This window comes from Castor canadensis, chromosome 4, assembly GCF_047511655.1.
Source record: "Castor canadensis chromosome 4, mCasCan1.hap1v2, whole genome shotgun sequence".
In the NCBI taxonomy this organism is placed as follows: domain Eukaryota; kingdom Metazoa; phylum Chordata; class Mammalia; order Rodentia; family Castoridae; genus Castor; species Castor canadensis.
The window spans coordinates 185,385,721-185,413,621 of NC_133389.1; the positions used below are offsets into that span (position 1 = coordinate 185,385,721).

General features: G+C 49.4%; 1 protein-coding gene and 1 long non-coding RNA gene across 4 annotated transcripts; one reads left to right on the forward strand and one right to left on the reverse strand.

Moving 5' to 3' along the window:
* Positions 1 to 82: 82 nt before the first annotated feature.
* On the reverse strand, positions 83 to 12,781 carry Stk25 (serine/threonine kinase 25). Of its 3 annotated transcripts, none has more exons than XM_074072275.1 (12): positions 12,646 to 12,781; positions 11,218 to 11,312; positions 6,795 to 7,025; positions 5,869 to 5,925; positions 5,116 to 5,224; positions 4,148 to 4,305; positions 3,876 to 4,061; positions 3,558 to 3,703; positions 3,187 to 3,301; positions 2,696 to 2,767; positions 1,342 to 1,478; positions 83 to 692 (listed from the first exon to the last, which is right to left on the reverse strand). In XM_074072275.1, exons 2-12 carry the CDS (start codon positions 11,245 to 11,247, stop codon positions 653 to 655), a joined length of 1,281 nt encoding a protein of 426 aa, XP_073928376.1. In that variant the 5' UTR covers positions 11,248 to 11,312; positions 12,646 to 12,781; the 3' UTR covers positions 83 to 652. The 3 variants fall into 3 exon arrangements, with proteins under 3 accessions (XP_073928376.1, XP_020013310.1, XP_020013311.1); XM_020157721.2 differs by lacking the exon at positions 12,646 to 12,781 and adding an exon at positions 11,466 to 11,622; XM_020157722.2 differs by lacking the exons at positions 11,218 to 11,312; positions 12,646 to 12,781 and having other exon boundaries at positions 5,869 to 5,951; positions 6,795 to 6,929.
* Positions 11,903 to 26,915, forward strand: LOC141422703 (uncharacterized). The gene is made up of 4 exons (XR_012447458.1): positions 11,903 to 12,378; positions 12,665 to 12,870; positions 19,165 to 19,308; positions 21,418 to 26,915. It is a non-coding gene; the product is annotated as an uncharacterized lncRNA (long non-coding RNA).
* Positions 26,916 to 27,901: the final 986 nt, after the last annotated feature.

The window sequence follows — 27,901 nt, forward strand, 5'->3', positions numbered from 1 at the left end:
GTGAGTGAGCTGTGAGGACTCGGAGGCCAGGGCCTGTAGGGAAGGCTGCAGGACCCCCACCTGGCCCACAGACCAGCCTGCCTCCAATTCAAGTCTTTATTGAAAGTGGCGGGGTCTTCAATGCTCTATGAAAATTAACTTCTCATCCTCAGAACACTTAAGGGAACAGTAAGTTCAGTTTTCTTAAAAAACAAAACACTCTGGTTGACTCCAGTACTCATGAGAAGACACAGAACTTGACCTGACACTACAAGGCAAGTCTATGATCATCTTGGGCCACCATGCCCTCCCCCCCAGGGCAAGGAGGAGACAGAACTGTTCTGTGCCTTGGTCTGGCAGCTGAGGGCCTGTGAGTTCAGAGGGCTAGGCCAGCTCCTGGGGCAAGTTTGAGATGGCCATGTCAGCTGCCCAGGTCTCCATGGGCTCTCTGCTGCTGCTGGGTGTAGCTTCTAGCTGCCAGGCCAGGAAGGGGTAGACACAGGTGTTGAGTGGCTGCCATGTGAAACAGCACACTACACAGGGCAGAAGGCTGGCCTGTCCTTCCAGTCACAACACAGCACAAGGGGGCTTCCAAGTCGGCAGGGTCCTCTCGGAGCTCAAAACAAAAACAAAGCACCCTTCTCTCCTCCGTGAAGAGTGAAGAGCAGCATGCTCAACGGGTGGACGTCAGGTGGTTCCTGCTGTGTGAGAACCTGCAGAGGAGAAAGGCCGGTCACTAATCCTGGACTTGCTGCCTGGACACAAAAGGCCTCTCAGGTGTGTGATTTGCAGCAGCAGTCACAACCTGCAGCACCATGCAGGTCAGAAGGTGTCTCCAAGAGCAATGCTGATTGCCCCAGACCCTATTCCCAGCGAGCAAAGGAGGAGGACCTGGGGTGTCTTTCTGTAGTGCAGCAGTGGGAACCTGAGCCCACTGGGCTGCTGCAAGGGCCAGTGTCTGCCTCGTCTGTCCCCTCACCCCAAACGAGAGTCAAATCAGGGCTTCCCAGTCACTAAGGCCAGCCTTCGGCGCCTACAGTGTCCCAAGCTGCTCCTGGAGCACAGGACTTCACAAGAAACCACAGATTTTAGAGGTTAGCTACACAAAAGGCTGTGCAATTGGGCCAAGGACTCTGTCCAGACACTGTGAGATGAAGGACCAAATCTTCTGAGCATAGGCCATAGCCAAAGACAGGAGAGGCCAGCCTCAAAGGCACAAACAACAGGATGGGTCATCCCTTTGCAGAGTGAAGACTAGAGGAAGAACCAACTCAGACACGCCCGAGTGAGTCCTGGGCCTCACCCTGTGTCTGGCTCTTCCACGGTGGATCAAACCCCACTGGGCAGCGGGGCTGCACTCACCTCTGCACACGCTCCACCAGATGCAGCACCAGCCTGTCGGAGATGCCAGGGCAGGACTCCTCAGCCAGACTGAAGGCATTCTCCAGCTCCTCCAGGGCTCCCACGCCCCCGCCGCTTTGCTTGTGCTTCTCCTTGAGCTAGAGAGAGAGCCTGAGCCTGGGACTGCACTCAAGAGCTCTCCAGGAAGCCGGAGGTGGCATTGTCCAGGCAGCATGCCTACCCTGCTGATGGGGACCCTGGCGATCCTTCAACCGCAAGGCCCCCCTCCTCTGTACTCTCAGGGAAGTTCTCAAGAGGGCACTGACCACATGCTTCCTCCCAAGTGAGGATCAGGAAAACAATCACATGGGTCCAGCCTGATTTAAATTAAAACTAGCCCAGAGGTGGGTGGAGTGGCTCAAGTGTTTGTTAGAGCACCTGCCTAGCCAGCATGTGCGGCCCTGAGTTCAAACCCCAGTATCACCAAAAACAAACAAAAACTGTAGCCCAGCTACTCCCAGAGTGCACTGCAGAACTGAACTGGTCACTGTATGTCAAGTTTGACAGACATTCCAGATCTGAGCCTCAGGTTACAGAGCTGTCACCAACTACCACTGGGACCTCAGCTCCTAAGTGGCCTCTCAATGTCCTTAGGGCCACTTGCTGAACAGCACACTTCTCTGGACATGGTCCTGGGTGGCTACTTACTTCCTACTTGGTCTGGAGTCACTGCTCCTCGACCACACTTGGGAGGCTCTGCCATCTCCACACTTGCTGACATCCTACCCTCCCTGGGCTCCAGGTACTGCTGTCACCCCCAGTGGTGGGAACTTGTGCCCTTGGGATGATAGGCCTGGGCCCCAAGACTAGATGGGGGAACAGGGGGTGGTCCCAGTTGCATTCTGTTCAGTTGAAGGGCTGCTCTGACCTCCATTAGCAGAGCATAGGGATGTAAGGTCACATGACCACCAATGAGTCACCTTCAGGCCTCCCTGCTCTGAAACTAACCCTAAATAACCCTGTCTTCTGCCACAGAAGGGTCATGTGGTATATCTGCACTTTGGAAAAAAAAAAAAAAAAAAAAAAGCCACAGGACATTAGCTCTAGTTCAAAGTCGTCCTGGAACACCAGAGGGTCTCAACAGGTCTAGGAACACAAAAGGAGCCCTGCAGGGGGTTCACTCCAGAGGTTTATGTTCCTTCCACTCAGAAAACTAGGTTCCTAAGCCTACACAAAAATCAGTTGCAAGACACCTACAAACTGGGTGCAAATCTTGTGCTCAGGGGCCACGTGCCATGGAATTGTGGGGGGGAAAGGGTCTCTGCAGAACAAAGTCATAGCTCCCATGTGAACCCAGGCACAGCCTTGCCCTTACCTCTCCAAAGACAGGCCGGACAAGTGTGGACAGGCACTGGGACCTTGGCTGTCTCTTGACAGGCTCAGTGGGCTATAAGGGAGAAGTCAAGGTACAGGGTGAGAGAGGGGAAGGAGACTCCCTTTACCATCCCTCATATCTGGCTTCCTTGACCAGGCTGTCACGGAACACGACCAGAAGGGGCCAGCTTCTACCCACAGTTAGTTCTCAACAGACCCGTGTTCCCAGCTGGGACTTGGAGGTCTCCATGTGAAACCCAGGTTCACCCAGTGCCACCGTGGGCTCAGAGACTAACCATTCTGCCCTGCCCTTGCCAAGCTATGTCCAGGACCCAGATACTGGGTGGTCAAAATGCCCCACTCCAAGGGTACTTTGGGACTGACCTCCCTGGGGCCTGGCACCGAGCCTACCTGGCAACCCCCAACCTTAGGGGAGGTGAGACGGGGCTGGTACATGTGGGTGGCAGCCCTGGGGCCAGGTCAGGGACAGACCTTCTGTGAGCCATGCAGGGCTGTCCCCTTGTGCAGCTTGCTATGAGGACTGGGCCGGATGGTCGGAGGGAATGTCCAGATAGGTCCCTGCTCTCCATCCTCAGCCTCACCATCGCTGAAGGGAATAAGAAGTTAGGAGGGTCAGTGGGAATAGGGCCAAGAGTCACATCTCATTTGTCTGAGGTTGGTGGTGGCCCAAAGCCAGAGTCCAGGTAATGTCACAACAGGTCCTGTCCTTCAGCCTGAGGGTCCCTGCCCAACATCGGCCCCCACCCCTGCCTCTACAGTGCAGACCCTACTGGCATCAGAGCACCCAGGACCACAAGGTGTACTCGCAGAGAAAGTCCCTCTAGGATGACCAGGTGCCCTACATGTCAGAATCCTCAGAGCTGGACTCCTCGCCATGCCCCTCAGACTTCCAGCGCTTATAGCGGTCGATGAGCTCAGTGAGGAAGGAGGTCTTCTTGGTGTAGCGCGTGATGAATTTATGCTTCAGGAGCTCCTTGGCAGTGGGCCGCTGCCGGGGTACAGACACTGGTCACCGGGCACCAGGCACAACCAAGCTCCACCTTCATGGCTCGAGGTGGGCTGCGCCTCTAAGCCCTGCTCCTCCCCAAGTCAACACCCACCCTCCATAAGTTCCCCAGACCCCAGCCTGCTACAACAGCCCAGGTGGGGGCAGGCCTTACAAATCGAGGGTCCTTGTTGAGGCAGGCCTCCACAAACTCCTTGAAAGGCTTGCTGTGGTGGCCCTCCAATGTGGGTGGGTTGTTCTTGGGAATCAGGAACAGGACGCGCATGGGGTGGAGGTCAGAGTTTGGTGGCTCCCCCTTGGCCAGTTCAATGGCTGTGATGCCCAGGGACCAGATGTCAGCCTAGACAGGACGCCACACAGGGCGTTGCAGTAGGCTGCACCTGAGCTGGCTGCAGGACCCTTCAGCCTCCCGCCCACTGAACATACTTTGAAGTCGTAGGCTGACTGCTTGATAACCTCAGGTGCCATCCAGAAGGGGGTGCCCACAAACGTGTTCCTCTTGATCTGTGTGTCTGTGAGCTGCCCCGCCACCCCGAAGTCCGCCAGCTTCACATCACCCTGCTCTGACAGCAGTACATTGGCAGCTACTCAACACAGGACAGGCAGGTGGTGTCAACTCCACATGCACTCAGGACACCCTTGTACCTGACAAGTGCTAGTATCACATCCACCCAGCCCCTAGCGACATCAGCCTTGCCACTTTCAAACCAGGCCACCCTAGGCCACTGGTGCACAGCACCACGAGGAGCAGGCAGCAGCCCATGAGCTGGCGGACTCACCCTAAGTCCCCAAACTTAAGCTTCAGGGTCTCCCTGCATTTGGCTGTTATGGCAAATTCCAACAGAGAGAGCTCCCCGCACCGCCCCCCACACTGCTCCTGTAGTCACCATGCCCTAAGGGCACAGATAACATGAGTCAGTCAGGAAGCTGCACTCTGCCCACTGCATCCCCCACAGTGGCTCAGCACCCTCAGTGAGACCCTCCCCAAGAGCTGGCCCAGCCTACAAAGCAGTGCTGCAGGTGAGAGTCAGCATGTCTGCTCTAAGAGGGCCCTGCCCTCCTCTAGGTGCACAGCTGCTTTCTTCCACATAAGGCATGTGAGACCAGGAAGGTTCTGCTTGGCTGCAAGCGTAGCTCAGTGGTAGAGCACCTGTCTGGCACATATGCACAGCAATACACACACACATGAAAAAAAAAAAAAACCATGATTCTGTTACTGGCAGTATCTTCTGGAAACAGGAGCAAGAGGGAACTGCTTAGTTTCTGTGTGGCTGCAGACCTCCCCACCTCCCAGATCTCGGGCAGCAGCGACTTGCTCCTACACGTCCCAGTCCCATCTTTCTAGGGTTGGTAAGGCCCAGGACCAAAAGGGAGCCACGCCCACCCCTCAGGACCTTTGATGTCCCGGTGAATCTTGCGCTCTGAATGCAGATAATCCAGGCCCTTGAGGATCTCCCGCAGGATGGTGGCGATATAGGTCTCCTCCAGGGGGCCTGGTTTCAGCTGGAGGAAGACAATGCACCACGTCAGCTGCAGCCCCCACACCCAAAGCCATTTTCCAGGTCTGAGCTCTACTACTTGCCAGTGGGTGGGGAACACGGCCTGCAGAAGGCTGGAGCTTTGCTTTCCTTTAACTTCTGAAAAATGCAGTTTCAGCTGCCTTTCTGGAGGAATGGGGGGGCGGGGCATGAGGAGGAATGGGGTGGGCCAGGTAGAGTGGGGGAGACAGAGGTTCTTTCTGAAGGACATAGACCACAGTTACCTTTTCTGTGAACATGAAGAGGAGAGTGGGGTTTGGGGTGGCTCAAGTAGTAGAGCACCTACCTAGCAAGTACAAGGCCCTGACTTCAAATCCAGTACTGCCACCCAAAAAATGAGTGAGGTCCCAGCCACATTGCAGAGTCCCTCCCCTCTCTAGGTGCCTGGGGACTCTAACTCCAAAGGCCAGTATAGACCCAGCACCAATCAGGGCAGGACTACAGAGAGTGACTTGGTTTTTGATTAGACAACTCCTGATAATAGCTAAAGCACTAAGACACCAGAGAGGACGTCCACAGGAACCCCCAAGTCCAAGAGTCCATGCACTGTTGGGACAGTGCATGACAACCTCCCACAGAAAGCTGCCCACTGCTATGACCTACACTCACCAGGTCCAGTGCAGAACCACCGCCCAGATACTCCATAATGATCCACAGCTTGGTGCTCTGGGAGCAGAGAAATCTGTCAGCACCTGGCAGTAAGCAGAAGGGGCATGGCCAGGAATGCGGTCCATAGGCCAAACCCTCACGCCTGCCAGGAGGCCAGTCCCTGCCAGAAATCCCAAATAGGAAAGGGTTCCAGTGGCCTCACTCAACTCCCTCCCATCACACTCCTGCCACAGGCACCAGGCAGACACAGAGTACTCAGAGCAGTCCATCACAACAAGGCTGGAAGTCGGGCACCAGTGGCTCACACCTATAATCCTAGCTTTTGTGGGAGGCTGAGATAGGGAGGATTGCAGCTCAAGGCCAGCCCGGGCAAATACCCCATCTCCAAAATAACCAAAGCAAAATGGACTGGAGGTGTGGGTCTAGCAGTAGAGCACCTACTTTGCAAGAGAGAAGCCCTAAGTTGAAACCCCAGTCCCACAAAGAAAAAAAAACCAACCCAGGCTGGAGATCCAGCCTACAGGACCCAGGAAGATGGCTGCCAGGCAAGCATGTGAGCCAATGCGGTCACACATTGAGCAAGTACTCTCCTTGGAAGGGTTCAACAGTAACCACTGCCATCAGAGACCCCACAGAGCCCCACAGCAGCATGTCTGCTGGTCATCATGGCTACTTCAGAGCCGAATGAGCCCTGTAGATCCCACTCACGCCCTGTTTACCCTGGGGTGGGCACTTCCCAGAGAGCCTTTCTAGTGTGAAGTGAGCTACCAAAGCCTCCACGGCCCTGCAGAGGGAGCTTGTGTGCCCAGTGGTGTTCTTCCCACCCTCGTGAGACTGAGGGCACATCGCTCATCACTCAGTGCCTGTGCAGACAAAGGACAGGGCCTGGGCGGTCCACAGCAGAGCCTTCACCCCCATGCAGGCACCTTCAGGTAGGAGCCGAAGTAGCGGGTGATGTAAGGACTGTCGCACTGGCTGAGCACAGTGATCTCCTGCTGGATGTCCTCGATCTCATCCTCGGCCTCCTCCAGGTCAATGATCTTGATGGCCACCACCTCCTTGGTGTGGTTGTCAATGCCCTTGTACACCTCCCCAAAGGAGCCCTTGCCAATGCGGTCCAGCTTGGTGAAGAGCTCCTCAGGATCCACACGAGAGTGCTGCAAAGCCAGCAGGAGAGAGGGTGGGGAGCAGTGTGGGCAGCGCTCTCAGAGCTGTGCCACACAGGCAGAGGTCACCCTGCTGAGGGCACGCTCCACAGCAACAGTGGTGAGCTCGCCTCAATTTTTTCTGGCTTCTTTTATCCCTTGTTCGGAATCTCAACTAAACTCTCTACTCTCCAAGGAAGAGCCCTTAGAGCTTGATACGGTGAACTCTGAAGCAGACCTTAGGTCTTAGGTACCGGCCATGTCTCAATGTGGCCTCATCAGTTTTAAGGATGTGCCACACCAGATGTTAGTGACACATTAGTGGGAGTTGAAGGGGTTGTGGTGTAAGAGGATTACAAGGTCTCATTGTTTTACTATAAACCTAAAAGTGCCCTATAAAAAACAAACTCTATTAGAAACAAAAACTCAATACAGGCTAGCCTTGTTCTCTGCACTCCTGAAAGCTATACCCCTTAAAGGGCTTTCCTGCCCCAACCAGTCCTCCAGTCAACTGCAGTCTCACACTAACACTGTACTGAACCAGCAACTTCTGGATGCTTGATTCTAGATAAACAACACAGGCCTGCTGTGGTGGCACATGCCTGTTAACTCCACCTACTTGTGAGGCAGAGATCCCAGGAAAATAATTAGCAAGACCTCATTTCAGCAGACATGCCAGGCAAGGCAGTTCATATCTATAATCTCAGCTTAAGCGGTAAAATGACTAGGGGTCAAAGCTGGCCCCAGGGAAAACTGTGAGAGCGCCTACTTGAAACGTAACTAAAGTAAAAAAAGGGCTGGCGGCATGGCTCAAGTGCCAGAGAACCTGCTTAGCAGGCTGGAGGCCCTGAGTTCAAATCTAAGTATTGCCCAAAACAAAAAACACAGAAACGTGCCCTAGACAGTCCTGAGATTTAAACAAGTAGGCGTCAGAGGTGCAGAAGGTGCCCAGGCCACCACCCAGTGCATCCCATGCCTCAGCACAAGGCTGGGAAAGGACCATGAAGGTGTGTCCTCCCCCAAATCACACTTGGACTCTGAGCAGAGGTGCCTGCAAGCATCAGAAGCTGATGTGGCTCCTGTGCTTCTGCACATAGGACAGAAGCAACAGAGCTCCGAAGAAGGCCATACCTAGGCATTTCCTGACCCCACCCAGGAGACTTCCTAGGCTCCTGAACACCATGCTGTTCCCCCACCCACTGATGAAGCTGGCACAGGCCCGGGAGATGAGCACGTAGGGCACGCCAGTGCACCCCAAGACCCATGAGGCTCAGCAGTTATGGGTAGGGTTATTGGGCTTCCACCCCAAGCCTTCTTGTTTTCCAACCCCACCAGGTCTCACCTCCACTAGGAAGTGCCTACCACTAAAATGATTCTCCACCAAATAACATCTTGTTGCCAATTAAAAGTGGCCGGGCAGGGCTGGGGTATAGCTCAGTGACAGAACACTTGCCTAGCATGCACAAGACCCTGGGTTTGTTTCCCAGTACTGAAGGGGAAAAAAATAAAGTGGCTAGGCATAAAAAGGCAAAACCACACTTTGTTATACTGCATAAATGCTGATGGTTCAGGTGCCCACATAACTCCGCTCAGAGCAGGGCCAATCCCATGGTAGTTGTGCTCACCATGTTCCTAAAGAGACCCTGTCTTCCAAAAATGGACACAGCTGCCTCTTCCCTTCTGGACACTTTTGTGCTGGGACTGCCTCAGGCCCACTCCCAGCAAAGGTCAGTGTTAGACCAATGAGACCCAGTCTGAGACTATATTTCAATCTGAAATTGTCAATTAACTGCCTTACTAAGGTTTGTATCCAAGAGGGAGGGAGTAAGGGGATAGCACTGAGAACCACACTTGTGAAACACCACCAGCTAGTCCCCAACCCCTTTCTGAGTACCAGTTCCAAGATGAGGAAAGCTTTGCAGAGCATGCCCTAGTGGGCTGGGAAAGATGGATGGGGAAAGGGCCCAAGGACAACAGCTGCACCTCAACGTAGAAGCCACCCAATTCTTCCAAGCAGTAGCCAGAGCAGGCACTCCAAGGACAGGTGTCAAAGAAGCAACCAGGCTGGATGTGTGGCTCAAGTGGTAGAGTACTTGCCTATCAAGCCTAAGGCCCTGAATTCAAAATCTAGTACTTCCACTAAAAAAAAAAAAGACAAGCAACTGATCCAGCTGAGTGACCCTTCACACTGCCTCACCAAAACAGATAGCCCACTTCCTAAAGTTGATTCGTGTGGCACAGTCAGGGGATGCTCAGAGCTAGGAAGTCCCTAAAGCCAACACAGAGATTTGCCTAGAGAAAGCTCCATCACTCATTGCTTCCTCAGTACACCTGGGATGGTGTACTAGCAAAGGGAAGCACACAGGCCTGTCATCAACCTCAGCCCCACACAGACAGAGCACTGAAAGACCTTGAAGGACTGTTCTGAGACTCTGGTGCCCTAAGGTTGCATCCTCCTATCACTCTGAAGACCATCAACTGCCTTCCCCTTGCGAAGGGGGCCCCTTTCCTACTCCTCAGGCTGCTAACACCACATCCTCCCTCTGGCACAGTCCCTTCCCTGCTGAGAATACCACACTGCTCTCCACAAGGGAATGGAATGTGCCAGGTCCGTTACAGCAGCCCAAGAAGGAAACCCTTGGGCCAGGCACTCAGACCTCTACTGCCTCAGTACAGGACAAAGCAGTGGACCCCAAAGCCAGGGTTCTGGGTTCAGCAGGGAGCCCCAACCCCTGAGGAAGGAAAGCTCCTCCATCTGAGGGCTCAGGGTCCTCTTCTGGATGATGGAGGTGGTATGGACCATCACTCACGCTACTCACCTGGCTCTAGAGGTTGAGAGCCCCAGTTCTCCTATTCAGCCCTGGGGTTGCCACACAGGGGGCCTCTGCCTGTCTACCAACATGTCTGCTATTAATTACCCACAAAACAAGGGGGCAGCCGGGTGCTGGTGGCTCACACCTATAATCAGAGCTACTCACGAGGATTGCGGTTCGAAGCTGGCCCTGGCAAATAGTTCTGCGAGACCCTATCTTGGAAAACAAAACAAAACAAAAAACCCTTCACAAAAATAGGGCTGATGGAGTGACTCAAGGTGAAGGCCCTGAGTTCAAGCCCCAGTACCGAAAAACAAAACAAAACAAAACAAAAACACAAGGGAACAACCAAATACACACAGCCAGAGAGATCCCCAACCACCACCCAACAGGTAGCAGCTAAGAAATCACACGAGGCTCCCCTCCACAACCATTTGGGCCTTCTAGGACTGGACACCGACTGGCCAAGTGATGGGGAGAAGCACACTCCGATCACACAAAAGACTGCCCCCACATGCCATAGCAACCGTCTTGGGAGAAAACGACAGCCCCACCAGGTTTTTTGTCACTGTCAAAAGTCGAGTATCTCATGTCTGGTCCCTAAAAGGACAAGGGGCGCTTCCTCTCTTGAGCAGCATGCCCGTGCTCCCTCCGATACGGCAGCTCACAACTCCAATCTGTCATCCTGGGACCCAGAGGAGCCAACCCTGAACCTCTTAAAAATAAGATAGAGACAGATTCCGCCCCCACCACCAGCAGCTTCTGTAATTACCAGATGCAAAATGTCAAAAGCGAATAGAAAATCTGCTAGCGTCATTCGGCATCAATCAGCACGCCTGGCTCCCACCTGGGACCACAGCGGGTCCAGGAGTCCCGCGAACAGCTGCGCGCGGTGCCCCGGGTTTCCTCCGAGGAGCCCGGCTGCAGTCCCTGGCCCCGCGCAGGACGCGCTTCCTGCCCTGCACGCGGTCCTCAAGGATGCAGCACGCGGGGCGGGGGGGGCTGCACCCCGCAAGCCAGCCCGAGCCTGCCAGCCAAGGCGTGCAGGGCGGCGAAACCCACAGCCGAGACAGGAAAATGCCTCGCTCTGACTTTCCATCACCTTTGCTCCGAGATAACGGAGCGGGGCGGGGTGGACTGCAAATCACGGGGCACAGCCGCTCACCCTGCCCGCCCAGCGCCCGCAGCTGGTCCTCCCGCAGGCGACTCTCAGGGCCGATGCTGCACGGGGGCTCCCGCTAGCCTGACAACGGGGGGAGGGGTCCCCAGGAAGGCGCTGGGACCCCGGGTCGGGTGCCCGGCCTCGCGCCGAAGGCCCCGCTCCACCACTAGGCCTGCGCCCCCCACCCGCCCTCCGCCGGCCGGGCGCGCGGACGCCCAGCCTCACTTACCTGGTGCGCGAAGCCTCTAAGGTGAGCCATGTCCGCGCCGCCGCGGCCCGTCCGTCTGCGGCCCACAGGCCCGCTCGGCTGGCTCCCTCAGGCCCCTGAAGAGAGACCGCGGGCCACCGGGTCAGGAGGTCGGCCAGAGACCCGCGCCCGGCCGCCAGCCTGCGCCCGCCTCCTCGCCACGCCCGGAGCCCTCGCCCCCCGCATCCGGGCTCGCTAGACCCCAGGCGCGGACCGCTGGCAGCGCCCACCTCCGGGGGGCTCCATCCCGGCCTCCTAGCCCGCTCCGCAACGCCACCCGCAGCCTCAATCTCCCGTAACGCCGTGGCCTCCCAACCCTCTAGGCGGTGGCGGTGGCGGCGACAACGAGGATGTCGTGGCGAGCGCGCGGCTCTCTGGGACTCGGAGTCCCGCGGTCCGTCCCGCGCCTGGGACCCGCGAGCGTTGGACTGTAAGTCCCAGCAGGCCGCGCGTCAGGGCGGTCAACCAAAGGCGCAAGCGCACTACGAACCGAGCAGGCGTCGCACTACAAGTCCCAGCAGGCCGCGAGGCAGGAGGGCGGCGGCGGGGCGCAGGCGCACTACAGGCTCGTTGGGACGCCGAGCCCAGCTCCAGTGAGGCTGGGGATGAGGCTCCCGTCGGGCCGAGCAGCAGGAAGGGCGGGGCGCGTGCGCAGTCTCCGTGCGATGCCTCTCCCTCCCTGGCTCCGCCTCCCCCTCCCTCCTTCCGCCTCAATTCCGCTCCTCTGCGCTCCCTTCCGTCCCTCCTCCCGCTGCCCCCCTCCATAGGTCCCAATGTAGTCGCCCGTAGCGACGGCCTCCACGCTAGGCCGGTCCTGCGCGCCCGAGCCCGTGCCCTCCTTGTCCTCATGTCCGGGTCCCCCACTTCAAACCCAGTGCGACCCTCTTGTCAGTGCCCGGATCATGCGCACACTAGGCCCCGGAGAAGCCGCCCAGCACCGCCCATTCTTTGGCCCAGTGCTTCGTCTCTCCTGCCTCAGTTTCCCCATCTGTAACGGCGTGATCGTGGCGCCCCAGATCAGGGCCTGGGGCTGGGAAGGCTCAGGTGGTCCCTGCGGGGTCGGTTCCCCACCAAGCGGGAAGACCGGAAAGGGTCGCGATGCTGTCCCCAAGGCTGGCTGTGCCCTCCACCGGGCGACGTCAGGTGAGGTCCGCACGGGCGGCCAGCAGCAGCAGGCCCCCGGGCCGAGTCCCCTAGTGCGCCAGCAGGATGCCCAGCTGCCGGGGGAGGAGGGTCGTCTCCACGCGCGGTCCTCCCGGGCCGACCTCAGCGTCCATGGCGGCTCCGCGCAGGACGCCGCCCGACCTCCCTACTCGCCTCCCCCTATAGCTGGGAGTCGACCCAGAGCCCTAACCACTGAGCTGTATCCCCCAGCCCAGCCGATCTTAGTTTCAGTTTCCAAAATCTTACTTTTCCTCTGGTTCCTCAGCTTCCTCTTTGGCGCTCTGAAGATTGTATTTCCATCTGGATCGTGCGAATGACAGTGTGCGGAGGGCCTGCTGGCTCTGGGCAGGTGCTCAGAAAAATCACTGTTTTTATTGTTGGGAAGAGTTCTCATGAGCAAGCCCCACCTTGGGCCACCCTGAGCAGGTGACACTCCAGTCCAGTCAACTGGTGACTGCAGCAGCCCTTCAGGTGAGGCAGGGGTGATCAGATGCACATGACTCATGGGAAACAGGGTCAGAAAGGTAGAGCACACCCAAGGCCACAGAGAATGAATGTGTCAGAGCCAGGAGAGCGTCCAGCCCCCTAAGCCCAGTTAGCACTCTGCTGCAGAGGATCTGGGCAACCAGAGGCACAAAGGTGAGACTTTGTATCCACTTGGGTCAGGGTGAATCAGCCTTCAGCACAGCAGGTCCAGGGGCCACTCTCTTGTTTGATAGATGAGGAACTGAAGCCCAGAGAGGGTGAGGCTGCCAGGGACAGCACTGCCTGACTGAGTCAGGATCTATAGTCCACTTCTGGTCTAAATGTAGATTGAAGCTGAGTGGTGGCTCAAGCCTATAATCCTAGCTACTTGGGAGGCTGAAATCAGGAGGATCACAGTTCCAGGCCAGCCCACAAAAAATGTTTGTGAGACCCCCATCTCCAAAATAACCAGAGCAAGCCGGGCACCAGTGGCTCACTTCTGTGCTACTCAGGAAGCAGAGATCAGGAGGATCGAAGTTCAAACCCAGCCTGGGCAAACAATTTGTGAAACCCTATCTCAAAAATACTCCACACAAAGATAGGGCAGTGGTGTGGTTCAAGTGGTAGAGTGCCTACCTAGCAGTTGTGAGGCTATGAGTTCAAACTCCAGTAGTGCCAAAAAAATAAATAATCAGCAAAATGAACCGGAAGTGTGGCTCAAACAGTAGAGCATTTGCTTTGTAAAACGGAAGCCCTGAGTTCAAACCCCAGTCCTGCCAATAATAATAATGATGATGATGATAGTAATAATAATAAAATGGAAGACTGGGCACTTGAGCTTGTTCCCTTTCCCTACTGAGGGCCTGCTACTTTGTCCAAAGGGAATGAGGAAGGGAGTCTAAACCCTAACTTTGAGGGAGTGAGTTTCCACATATGAGAAAGTGCCACAAGTGTCCAGGGGCATAGCCTGGTGGGAAGCAGGAAAGAAGCCTTGGCCTCTAGTCCCCTCAGCTGTGTAAGATCCTGGGGAAGAGTGGGGGTATATTTGTGAATTGGTGGGTTTCTATCCTCTACTCCCTCATCCCCTCCAACACATCACCACACAGCACCTGGGTCTGTCAGACAGAAATAAAGTAGGGAGGCCATCAACTGTAGAGATGTTGCCTGATCTAGAAAAAGACCTCCGTGGTGTGGCATTTGGGCTGTAGACAACAGATTCACTACCCAGCCTTCCTACAGCAAAGCACAGCATTTGAAAAGTCCTCTTTTTAAAACAGTGTTTTTGTGTTTGTTTTTTCAGGACTGGGGTTTGAACTCAGGGCCTTCACCTTGAGCCACTCCACCAGCCCTATTTTTGTGAAAGGTTTTTAAAGACAGGGTCTGGCAAACTATTTGCCCAGGCCAACTTTGAACCACGATCCTCCCGATCTCTGCCTCCTGAGTAGCTAGAATTATAGGCATGAGCCACCGGCACCCAACTTAAAACAATTTTTAATGTTTAGTTTTTTTGGTTTTTGAGATAGGGTCTTGCCACATAGCTCAGGTTGGCCTTGAACTCATGATCCTCTTGCCTCTGCCTCCCAAGTGCTGGGATCATAGCTATGCACCACAATGCTCAATTTGACAAGTCTACTGTTGAATGCAATCTTCCCATCTGCTTCCTGTCACCTTTTTCTTAGATTAGACAGCTAAGGATCATTGGATACTCAGAAAGACTTTGTGGTTTGGATATGAAGTACCTCCAAAAAGGCTCTTGTTGAAGGTGGGAGCCAGCTGGCAGCATCACTGAGGGGTGATTGGATCTGAGGGTGCTGACCTAATCGATGGTCAGTCCCTCGATGGATTCATAATACAGTGTCATTGGAGGTGGTGGGAGCTGGGAGGTGAAGCTTTGGTGGAGGAGGTATGTCAGTGGGGGTGTGCCCTGGAAGAAGATACCTTGTCACTAGCCCCTTCCTCTTGCTCTGCTTCCTGTCCACCGTGAGGTGAGTCACTTTGCTCCACACACCATGACAGTCAGCCTCGCCTCAGACTGACAGCAACGGTACCTGGGGACCATGGACTGAGACTTACTGGAGAAGGAAGGGGGACAGTATGAGCTGGGTCCTCAGCTTCCCAGTTGCCATGCAAGTCACAGGAATTTAGGGTCCATGATGAAAAGCATCTCAAGGGTCTCAAAAAAGGAGAGTCTCATAAGGTGAAAGTTTAGCAAGGATTTATTTTAGTAAAACAGAATAAAGGAGGAAGAGAAGGAAAGGGAAGGAGAAACGTCTGCTTCCTGTGCAGGAGATGGGAGTGAAGAAGACTCAGAATGGCAGGTCTGGCCTCACATATTTCCTGAATTCCTAGCCACACACCTAGTCACATCACCTAGCAACCTGTCCTCCTTTTGCTTAGTTTCCAAGCCTTGAGACAATATGTTAAGGACAGGTTTATTATCCAAATCATGCCCATGGCCTCTTATTTATTATTCAAAAACATGGAGACAGGTGATCTAGGTTTACCCAAAACAGAGGGACAACCGATGTGAATTTTGCTATTTCCATTGGCCAGACATGTCCTTTAGTTTTTTGTGTCTTTACCTGTTCAAAGAGAGCTTCTTAAGCTCTAAAAGCAGACGGGAAATACAGGCATTTTGTGTCTCCCTCTTCTTGTAACTCACATCGAAAAGGCAGGGTGATGGGAGGAGCTTGCTGCTCTGATTTTTCAGTTTTACTTCCTAGTTCTAATTCCAGAGTCTGCCCTTTTTACACATACATATTTATACATTTACATATATATAATTTTAACATCCATATTGTTTCAGCTATCCTGCCTCAAAATCTCTGAAACCATGAGCCGAAAATATTTCCTCCTTTAAGTCGTTTATAGCAGGTATTTTGTCACAGTGAGAGGAAACTAACATGACTTCCAACATGACCAAAAGTGACCTACATAAATTAAAAACATGACCTAATGTAGGCAAGAACTTTCTCAATGGAACCCCAGCAGCACAGCAACTAAGAGAGAGCATAGATAAATGGGACCTCATAAACTAAAAAGCTTCTGTTCATCAAAAGAAATGGTCTCTAAACTGAAGAGAACACCCACAGAGTGGGAGAAAATATTTGCCAGCTACACATCAGACAAAGGACTGATAACCAGAATATATAGGGAACTTAAAAAACTAAATTCTCCCAAAACTAATGAACCAATAAAGAAATGGGCAAGTGAACTAAACAGAACTTTCTCAAGAGAAGAAATTCAAATGGCCAAAAAACACATGAAAAAATGCTCACCATCTCTAGCCATAAAGGAAATGCAAATTAAAACCACACTAAGATTCCACCTCACCCCTGTTAGAATAGCCATCATCAGCAACACCACCAACAACAGGTGTTGTCGAGGATGCGGGGAAAAAGGAACCCTCTTACACTGTTGGTGGGAATGTAGACTAGTACAACCACTCTGGAAAAAAATTTGGAGGCTACTTAAAAAGCTAGCCATCGATCTACCATTTGATCCAGTAATACCACTCTTAGGGATATACCCAAAAGACTGACACAGGTTACTCCAGAGGCACCTGCACACCCATGTTTATTGTGGCACTATTCACAATAGCCAAGTTATGGAAACAGCCAAGATGCCCCACCACTGACGAATGGATTAAGAAAATGTGGTATTTATACACAATGGAATTTTATGCAGCCATGAAGAAGAACGAAATGTTATCATTCGCTGGTAAATGGATGGAATTGGAGAACATCATTCTGAGTGAGGTTAGCCTGGCCCAAAAGACCAAAAATCGTATGTTCTTCCTCATATGCAGACATTAGATCAAGGGCAAACACAACAAGGGGATTGGACTTTGATCACATGATAAAACAAGAGCACACAAGGGAGGTGTGAGGATAGGTTAGACATCTAAAAAAACTAGATAGCATTTGTTGCCCTCAACGCAGAGAAACTAAAGCAGATACTTTAAAGCAACTGAGATCCATAGGAGAAGGGGACCAGGAACTAGAGAAAAGGTTAGATCAAAAAGAATTAACCTAGAAGGTAACACACATGCACAGGAAATTAATGCGAGCCAACTCCCTGTATAGCTATCCTTATCTCAACTAGTAAAAATCCTTGTTCCTTCCTATTATAGCTTATACTCTCTCTTCAACAAAATTAGAGATAAGGGCAAAATAATTTCTGCCGGATAGCGAGGGGTAAGGGAAGGTAAGGGGTGGGGTAAGGGAGGGGGCGGGGGGAAGGGGGGAGAAATGACTCAAACGTTGTATGCACATATTGAATAAAATAAAAAAATTTTTTAAAAGAATTAAAAAATAAATAAATAGCATGACCTAAAAGGCTGGGGACATGGCTCAAGTGGTAGACCACCTGCCTGGCAAGCCCAAAACCCTGAGTTCAAACCCTAGTAACTGCCAAACAAACAATACCTAAGAAAGATCTAGGAAGAAATAGGAAATAAAGAGAAATGAAGAATGCCCCAAAACTGCCTTAGAAAGCTCAGAAAGACTTGAAAATACCCCACTCAGGAACAATAGCTGAATACTTCAAGAAACCACTCAATAAAAGACTCCAAAAGATAATTATGATAGGTTAAAATTATTTTAGGCTAAGTAGACTTTTGGAACGTCACTTTAAGAGATCTCAACCTAAGAAATCCACCCAGAGACCACATACAGAAGCTACAAGTAGGAGGCTGCACTGCCAACCCCAGGCTGATCAGCCACCAATGCCAACTCAGCTGACAACGATTGGCCAGCCCAGGCAAGCCTTCGGGTAATGCCAGCCCCAGTTGTGATCTGACTGCAATGACCTGAGGGACCCAGACAAGTCATAAACCATGAAAGCTGGCAATAACTTTGATAGGTAGCAGATAGACGTAAGTGCTGGCCACATGAGGAAGAAAATCATTGTAATTAAATTTCCCAACTTCACAGTTAACCAATCTCGGTTAAGATCAGAGTAGCCCATCAAGGATAGGGGATTTCACAGGATGCTTTGAAGTCAGCCATTCACCTAAAGCTTAATCCTTTCTTTACTCAAGACAGCCAAAAATGCTAAATGTCAACTCGGCCTCGGGCTGGGAATTAACACAAGTAATTTTTATTTTTTCTAATACCGGGTTTGAACTCAAGAGTTTTGAGCTTGCTAGACAACCACTCTACCACTTAAGTCATACCTCCAGTCCTGGTAATCTTTTTAATTTAACAAAATAAAGACCCAGGCCCAAGAATTGCACCTAGGCATCAGATAGACTAATGACTCAGAATTTCACACAAGTAATCTCTTTAATAAAACAAAGACCCAGGTCAATAGGCTGTATCCTAGGAATCAGATGGACCTGGAACTGAGAATCCCTCAATAAATATTCTGGCCCAATTGATCATACTAGCTCTCACACTTAGAGATGACCACTTTCAGTCTATTTTAAGTATAGTCCTTTCTGATCAGGCACTGGTGATTCATGCCTGTAATCCTAGCAACAGTGATCAGGAAGGTCATGGCTTGAAGCCAGCCTGGGCAAACAGTTTCAGAGACCTTCTTTGAAAAATACCTAACACAAAATAAAGTTTACTCCCTTCCTGGTAAACTTTGTTTTTACTGCTTTTTATGTCTTGCCTGAATTCTTCTCTCGAGGACAGAGGTAGACTCCAGTGCTGAACTTACAGGTAACATTTTTGGTCTGTGAATTGGATACAGTACACCTGTTTCTGTAAGAGGTAAGAAGAGTTCTCTCCACCTCTCTCTGGATTGAGGACCTGCCTATTCACTCCACTCTACAGGTGCTTTTCTATTTGGATTCTGACTGCTTTCTCTTCCTTACCCAATATTATTTAAGGATGACTCAGCTATGCTCAACTTGCCTTGGGTTTCTTTTTCCTCCAGGTGCTGCCTCTGCCTTCCCTAACTGGGTTACTAAATGCCAGCTGTTTCTTTTCCTCCTGTGTGTTCACTCAGATCTCTAGCCTGCTTTTCCTGTCACCTAATAGAACACCATCTAATCCCCATTACATACTATTTGGATTGACTATTTGATTCTGTCCCAGTACCCTACAGGATTTTATTTATTTGTTCCATGTTAGATAGATGGATCTGGGAGCATGGCTCAAGTGGTAGCGTACCTGTCTAGCAAGTGTGAGACACTGAGTTTAAATACAGGTATTGCCAAAAAAAAAAAATGGTATGAGTTTCTTTCTCTGTGCAAGATATGAAACAAACTAAGCAAGGCTTGGGAAAATTTTCAGAGAATCCAGATAAATAGGGATTTCAGCATGAGGCTCAAACTCTTGATCTATCCTACAGGGACAGAGGCCCTGTCATGTCCCAAACCCCAACTGGTAATGAAAGGCAGAGGATGAGAACCACACTAATGAAGATGAAGACCATGCTGGCCACGCAGAATGTCGTGGCACCCAGAGATCCTCGATGGGCTGTGGACACAACAAGGTACACGGGATGGAAATCATGTGAGAGTTTGTCTCACAACTGGTATGAGAAATAGCAAAATAAAACCAGTCAGAGCCTGGAGCCAGTGACTCACGCCTATAATCCTAGCTACACAGGAGGCAAAGATCAGGGGGATCTCGGTTCAAAGCCAGCCTGGCAGCCTGGGCAACTAGTCTGCGAGACTCTATCTCGAAAAAATACACCACAAAAAAGGGCTGGTGGAGTGGCTGAAGATGTAGGCCCTGAGTTCAAGCCCCAGTACTGAAAAAAAAAAAAAAACAGCTATGCTAAATTGGCTACCTTGGACCAGGCCCCAATAAAAATCTTTACTGCCTTTCTTAAAAGGCTAATGTAGACTTCTAAAATTTACTAACTTTTTTCCTGATTCACTGAGGGACAACTAGTACTAAAAGACAAGTTTCTCACTCAATCAGCTCCCAGTATTAGAAGAAAATGGCAAAAAGCGGCCTTGGCCGGATGCCTCTATTCAGGAACTCCTCCACGTGGCCTCCTCCATTTGTTTTTTTACAATCTGTGACCAGGAGGAAGAAAAGAAATTTGGCAAGGTCTTGGCAGCTTTATAGGTATAACAACTTCCACAAAAATCAGGCCCTCTAGGCAAATGCCAGATCACTGGAAGAGGGAGCCTCCTAGGACTCTCTGCCCACCATAGGGACAGACGGACACTTGGAAGAGAGATTGTCCAGAGGGCCAAAGGGGCCTCAGTCCAAATACTTCAGATGGTTCCCAAGTATGAGGAGGCCCTCGGATGCAGCCCGTGTCCACTCTTGCTATCGAAATGCCCTGGCGCTGAGCCGAGGGTCACAGTTGAAGTGGAAGGTAGGATGGTTACGACACTCATGACACTGGTCCTGCTTGCAATGTGTGCTGCTTTCCTGTCCTGGCCAGCTTTCCGGTAATTCTAGCCAAGTGGTGGGAATGGATGGAGTCCCTAGAATTTGGCATTTTATTCCTGCATTTTACTCCTGTTGCAATTCGGGGAGAATATACATTCTCCCATTCTTTTCTTGTAATGTCGGAACGTCTGCTCCCTCATGGGACAAGACTTGACTAGTAAGGTGCTTGACCTTTCCTTCCCACCCAGCAGGTTTAACTTTCCATTTAATGCTTATAAAAGACTTTACCCATTGTACCTCCTCCTGGGAGGGACCTACCATAGATCCAAAGATTTGGGAGTCCTTGGGCTGAACCATCACCAGTGTGTCTATTCAGATTAAATTAAAGGATTTTAGTGTTTATTGACACCTTTACTGGCTGGATTGAGGCTTTTCCTACTAGGACAAAAAGGGCTCCAGAGATAACAAAAACCCTTCTGTTGGAAGTAACTCACCCATTTGGGCTCCCACTTTCTCTTCAAAGTGATAATGGCCTAGCTTTTGTGTCTAGAATTACACAGCAGGTATCTAAGGTCTTGGGAATTAAATATCACCATGCTTCTTGTCCACCTCAGCCCTCTGAAAACAAAGGATCAATCAGACATTAAAATTACAGTTAAAAAAGGTCAGGCTTGTAATCCTAGTTAGTTGGGAGGCCGAGATTGGGAGGATCAGTGTTCAAGGGCAGCCCAGGCAAATAGTTGGTGAGACCCCATCTCCAAAATAACCAGAGCAAAATGGACTGGAGGTGTGGCTCAAGTGGTAGAGCACCTGCTTTGCAAGGCACTTTGCAAGCCCTGCATTCAAGCCCTCACAAAAAATAAAAAATAAACTCTCAAGAGACCTCAGGTAGATAAAAATTCTACCTGTTGCCCTCCTACAAATTAGGATGACCTGCCCCACATGGAAGGTCCTTTCTTCCTTTCTTTCCTTCTTTCTTTTTTTTTTTTTCTTGGCTTGAACTCAGGGCCTTCACCATTAGCCGTTTTTTGTGATGGGTTTTTTCAAAACAGGGTCTTGAGAACTATTTGGCCAGGCTGGCTTTGAACCATGATCCTCCTGATCTCTGCTTCCTGAGTAGGTAGGATTACAGAAGTGAACCACCATCTTTCTGTTCCCTTCTCTCCTCTTCCCTTAGTTACAACCATTTGAACCACAGGGCAAGGGTGTGGAGAAGCCCTAAGACTTAAGATTTCGTCTGCTTTCCTTCCAGGAGCCCAGAGCAGGACAAGAGAAAGAGGGCCGTCTCCAGCGTCCCAGCAGGAGGACTGGGGACTTCTCCATTCTTCCCTTTCCCCCAGGACTGGGCCACTTCTGGGCGTGGCAGGGAATTCAAGTTTACCTCACTCTGAAAATGTTAGGACTACAAACTAGGGCTGGGGGCATAGCTCAAGTGGCAGAGCTTGCCTTAGATAAGCATTGAGGCCCTGAATTCAATCCCCAGCACTTTTCCAGTTAGAACCATGGGAGGGTACCAAAGAGAGAAGAAGGTTCCTGCTATGCCAGAAACCTTTAAGTAAAAGGGAAGGAACTTTGCAGAGCTGAAAGTAAAGTGCCTGAGAAAGAAGTTTGGCCAGAAGATGCTTCAAAAGGCATCCATGAAAAACTAAGCACTATCACAAGGAAAAGAGGCGATGTACAGAGCTGAGATTCCAATGGCTAGGAAGCCAGAACAACTTCCATGTCCCTACAGAACCTAGTTGGGCTTTGTCATCAGATCGGGGGTATCAATGGTGTGACCCCAAATGTCCATCATAAGCTCACTTACTCCAAATCTTCAGTGGCACTTTCGTTAACCTCAACTAGGCTTCAGTTAACAGGGAGTCACATATTCCATGATATTTGGATCTTCCCACAATTGACAGGTCAAGGCCTGCCCATTCTTTCTGACAACAACATAGTGTTCTGTCTTAAACTAGGCCTGTACCATGTGGGTGGAATGTGTCCCTGTAGATGAATGCTTGGGATCTTTGAAGTAATGTCACACCTGTGGGAGCACCTAAAGGTATTTCCTAGAAGGGAATCTCTGCGTGCAATGGGTGTAAACACTAAAATGTTCAAACATGCAATTGCCCTCCATAGAGCTCACCCTCGTGACCTCAGGCAGCCACCTTCCCACCCCAGGCAAGAAGTAAAGGCTTCTGTTCACAGACACTTACTGGAGGCAGGTCCTGCTTTTGCCCTGCGCCTCATTTTGTCCTTTCACACACCATGGATGAGGTTTCATTATTATCCTGAGCCTGGTGGAAGCTGCCATGTTCAAAGCCACCTTCTAGCCAGGGCGAGGCTGGGATTGGACCCAGGAAAATGGCTACAGATTGTCTAAACCACTTCCTCAGGCTGCCTTTCCATTAGGAAACCCATACATGGTTACATGCAACTCTATTGGCTATTTTACCCCCAGTGCTACGTGACCTTCTTCATTTTTTAGATTTTTAAGTTTTATCTCTCTGATATGCCATCCCCTCCTCCCTGCTACATTATTAGAACACAGGCCTGTCTGTTTCTCTCCTGGCCCTCCTCCCTGCTACATCATTCCCTGCTTTGATGCTCAGGCCCACCTAGGGTCAAAGAGCATCACCTTGATTTATGGGTTTGTATTTCCATAGCGTTACTACATGGGTGGCTGTTTTTCTCTCTATAGTGGTCTCTATGATGGTCCTGGTGGACTGCAATACTAGGGGAACCAGGCAGGGTCACCTCAAACATGCTCCCAAGACAAGACCCATTGCCCTGCTTTCCATGGCAAATGTAGCCTGTATTGTGTTTTACTCTGGGACTTTTAGTATTGCTTACCAGCAACCTTGCAAACCTGGGGAGCATATGAGCCGATGTAACACCTGACCTGTTGGTGGGTGCGTGATACAAAGTATGGCTGTGCAGAGGTCCCAACAATGGCTCTCTTGTAACATTCAGCACATGGGGGAAACCTTGCAAGGGCCAACCCAAAAGGTAAGAGTTGAAGCGTGTAGAGGAAACCAGGGGTGCATCCCATGTTCGAGCTTCTGCTGTGCATATGTAGACTAGTCAGCTTCCAGAGTGACTGGAGCAGTGCTGTCCTCCCGTTGTTCGTGGTCCCCTGTTGTCTCCTGGGAAGTGGGGTCCTGCCGAGGAAGGGTGAAGGTGTTCCAGAGGGTGATCTTGCATGGTGAGGCTAGGTCAGGGACGCACTCCCACTCGGGAGAGGCTGACTTTACTCGGCTGTGGTGGATCCAGGTAGAAAATTTTGCTACTTTAACTGCAAAGTGGGGATAGACAAAAGGGCCCCTCCAATGGGGTTTTAATGGTTGGACATTTTATTCTTTTACCCAGACAGTATCTTTTGGATTTTTTTTTTTCTGAGAAGAATTACCATGGCAACAATACATTATCAGTATATATGTCCAAGAAAATGCATTGTTTTAAAAAAGTCAAAACCACCATCTTTAAGAATCAAAGGACATGTTTAGAGCCAGTAAAAATAGTCACTTTGTCGCTATTTAAGTAGAAGACCCTGTCTAAAAACATGAGTGGAGTTTGTATCTGGAAGGGTTTTAATGCCACATGGCCACACGTGTATAAGAGCCATTTCCTCAGTCCTCTTGGCCTTGGTTATTTTTGAGAGGTCTGGCAGCAGTGACTCCATTTGAACTTTGACACCATTTCCCCTCCTTGTCTCCAAACTACTTGTCTGTGAGCGGTCTCCTCCGAAGATGTCTCCCATCCAAAAACTGATCAGGCCCGACACTGCTTAGCTTCTGAGACCAGGCAAGCTCGGGCACATTTAGGATGGTACAGCCGAAGACTGAAGATCTCTCAGGTGGTCATTTTTTTCCGTTATCATGAGGATTTGTTTTTTCCTGGATTTTGTTTGGTTGGTTTTGGTCCCACATGTGGGGATTGGGAAGTAACCAGCAGATCAGGTGGGAATCAGTGTCAATTAGACTCTTTTGGCCAAATTTAAGTAACAAAGAGTCTTAGAAGGAGTGGCTCTTAGGCAGTGGGCTTCTAGAAAAGGACAATACAAAACAAAATCCAGCAAAAGCAGACGTTTAAAAAGCTAACCTGGTTGACACATAAGTGTTAGGTTGACGCTGATGGGAAGGCCAAATTGGAGCCAAATGACAAAGCAAGCAGGCTTTAAGCAGGCTTTATTGAGAGCGCACTCTCGGGCAAGGTTCACCGTCCCCCAAAGAGGGCCGGAGAAGTCGCGCTGGAGAAATGGCAGCCCAGTTTTTATACCCTGGGTGAAGTTAAGAGCTTAAGGTATTATGGGGCATCGGGATAGGTCGAGGTTTGGTGGGGAGGAGCTCGGGGTAATATGGATCTGTAGGATAGGTCAGGACCCATTGCCTGCCAGCAGGAGTTGCCATGGTAATCATGAAGGGAAGGAGGGGATGGAGTGGAAAGTGAGCAGAGAGTCCCTGATCGCCATGGGGTGGCTGCCCACTGGCCAAACAATAAGTAGTTATTAGAGTCATATTTATGGACTTGATTGTTAATGCCCCAGAAGGATCATAACTGTAATGACAAAAACTTAAAAGAGCCATGGTTAAAATTTTGATGGACAGTTTAGCAACTAACAACAGTTTATCAGTTCCACTAACTTTCTGTTACTGTGTTTATCTAAATTTTGTATTTTAGAAGGCTTAATATACTTGAAAAACATAAATATATTTAATATACAGGAGCCAGCTCTATAGAGGTTATATATACATATGAGTTTAGTTTTCTTGAAGTAAAACCTTAGATTTCTCATCAGTTAGGGGGAACAGTGTCAGTGACCCCAAATAGCCCAGTCACAGACACATGTAGGGTACCTACTCCATTAGAATCACTCAAGACAACAGTTGTTTAGCCATGAGGTCATCTAGAAAATTTTACATAAACCAACTCTTAAATGAAGTTTTATTAGTTATGACTCAGTTACCTTAGTAGTTAAAACCCTGACAAAAACACCAGAGAACACAGGTAAATATTGATGGGGACTAAGTGTGGAGTTAGGAAACCTAAGGGCCAAGAACCATGGCTCAGAAGTTGGTAAAGGATCACATCCCAGAGTGTTGTTAACAGATGGCTCATGACATCCAGCAGGATCCCACCAACCTGTAGTCAATGGAGCCCCCTAAAATAACAGGCTCGATCTGGCCACCCCAGGCCAAAAATTCCCTCCCTCTGCCATGTGGAAGGAGTAGGACTAACATCTCCACTCTGTGGACTCCAATAATAACTGGAGGTCTTGACCTCCAGTGTAGTGCTCCTTTTTGAGTTTTTTTGAGTGTGAACTTTGGCTTTGTTTTTTTTACTTTGCTTTACATAAGTAAATCTGTCTCAACCCTCACATCAGTGCAGCAGCACTCCCTGTGCTCAGCTGCCTCTTGCCTCTCTGTGTTTTAATAAACTTTTGTTGTCTTGATAAATTTGTGGATTAACCTATAGCACCAAAAATTCCTCACAGTTATCCTGACAAAACAAAAACCATTTTAAGACAGTTATTTTGTAAATGTTATCAAGAAAAATATAATATGTTTAAGATAGCTCTGTTGTTATGAGCTTAGAGAATGAAGTTTTAGTTTAACATTAGTCCATTAAATTTTGACCTTATAAAACCTTTAATGTAACTGGATTTTAGTCAACTCAATCACTTGCATAAGCATTTATAAGCACCATCTTTTTATGACAACTTACTCTGTCTTTGTGACAACTTATTTTATATCTTCTGGGGGAGCTTGTTTTTATCTTTTTTTTATTTAAAAATATTTTTAACCTTTTATTTTTAAAGCCATATCCTTAATACCTTATATATATTTGTGTTACTTGTTGAAAATAACTCATTAACCCTTTTAACTTAGAGCCTTATATTTGCATGAAAAACCAGAACATTTTTTGTATAAAAACAATTTATAGAAAGCCCATTTGTTGGCCAGAAAACACATGAAAAAATGCTCACCATCTCTAGCAATAAAGGAAATGCAAATTAAAACCACACTAAGATTACACCTCACCCCTGTTAGAATAGCCATCATCAGCAACACCACCAACAACAGGTGTTGGCGAGGATGCGGGGAAAAAGGAACCCTCTTACACTGTTGGTGGGAATGTAGACTAGTACAACCACTCTGGAAAAAAATTTGGAGGCTACTTAAAAAGCTGGACATCGATCTACCATTTGATCCAGCAATACCACTCTTGGGGATATACCCAAAAGACTGTTACTCCAGAGGCACCTGCACACCCATGTTTATTGTGGCACTATTCACAATAGCCAAGTTATGGAAACAGCTAAGATGCCCCAGCACTGACGAATGGATTAAGAAAATGTGGTATTTATACACAATGGAATTTTATGCAGCCATGAAGAAGAACGAAATGTTATCATTCGCTGGTAAATGGATGGAATTGGAGAACATCATTCTGAGTGAGGTTAGCCTGGCCCAAAAGACCAAAAATCGTATGTTCTCCCTCATATGTGGACATTAGATCAAGGGCAAACACAACAAGGGGACTGGACTTTGAGCACATGATAAAAGCTTTAGCACACAAGGGAGGGGTGAGGATAGGTAAGACACCTGAAAAACTAGCTAGCATTTGTTGCCCTTAACGCAGAGAAACTAAAGCAGATACCTTAAAGCAACTGAGGCCAATAGGAAAAGGGGACCAGGAACTAGAGAAAAGGTTAGATCAAAAAGAATTAACCTAGAAGGTAACACCCACGCACAGGAAATCAATGTGAGTCAATGCCCTGTATAGCTATCCTTATCTCAACCAGCAAAACCCCTTGTTCCTTCCTATTATTGCTTATACTCTCTCTACAACAAAATTAGAGATAAGGGCAAAATAGTTTCTGCTGGGTATTGAGGGGGGGAGAGGGAGGGGGTGGAGTGGGTGGTAAGGGAGGGGGTGGGGGCAGGGGGGAGAAATGAACCAAGCCTTGTATGCACATATGAATAATAAAAGAAAAATGAAAAAAATAAAAAATTAAAAAATTAAAAAAAAAAAAAGAAAGCCCATTTGTTAATAGACCCAGGTATTATAAGAGAGAATTAAATCCCAGATTTTATTTACAACAGAATGAAACAGGATAAGGTCATTTTTAATTTTAAGATTCCTGCTTCAGGCTGTGGACCCCCTTTTCTTTCTTTCTTTTTTTTTTCTCCTTTGGTCTAAGCCAGAGTGTTAACCCCTGAATGCCTGCATCCAGAGACCTGACTGAAATAAGTTTCAAAACTGGTTTTCTTAAAAGTAGCAGTAGAACAGAGTAACAGTTTTTACATTGACTCTACAGGAACCATCCTCAAGATGTTTACATATTCCTATGTAAAAAGCTTAAGCGCTTTATAACAGAGATCTTTAAAACAAACACCCTGGTTTTTTGATACCTTGAATATCACATTAACCTTATAACAACAGTTTCAGAACCATTTTGAAGATGCTTACACATACAAAAGTTTTATAAAGTAAGTATGCCAGAAAAAAATGTCAATTTAAGTGCACATAAGATGAGCTGGAATTCCAGGAGCAAATTAAATTTTGCCCAATGCTTTAAACAAATTGACACACACAAAATTAGAGTGCACTCCCCACCACAAAAAACCAAAAACTTTTAAATTATACCCAGACGTCTATCCGGTGAATGGTGGATGAGGCATCTGTTCTCTTGTGAGTCTCCCTCTTTGGAAATGAATTTTTGTTATCTATCCCTTAACTTCGGTTGTGGC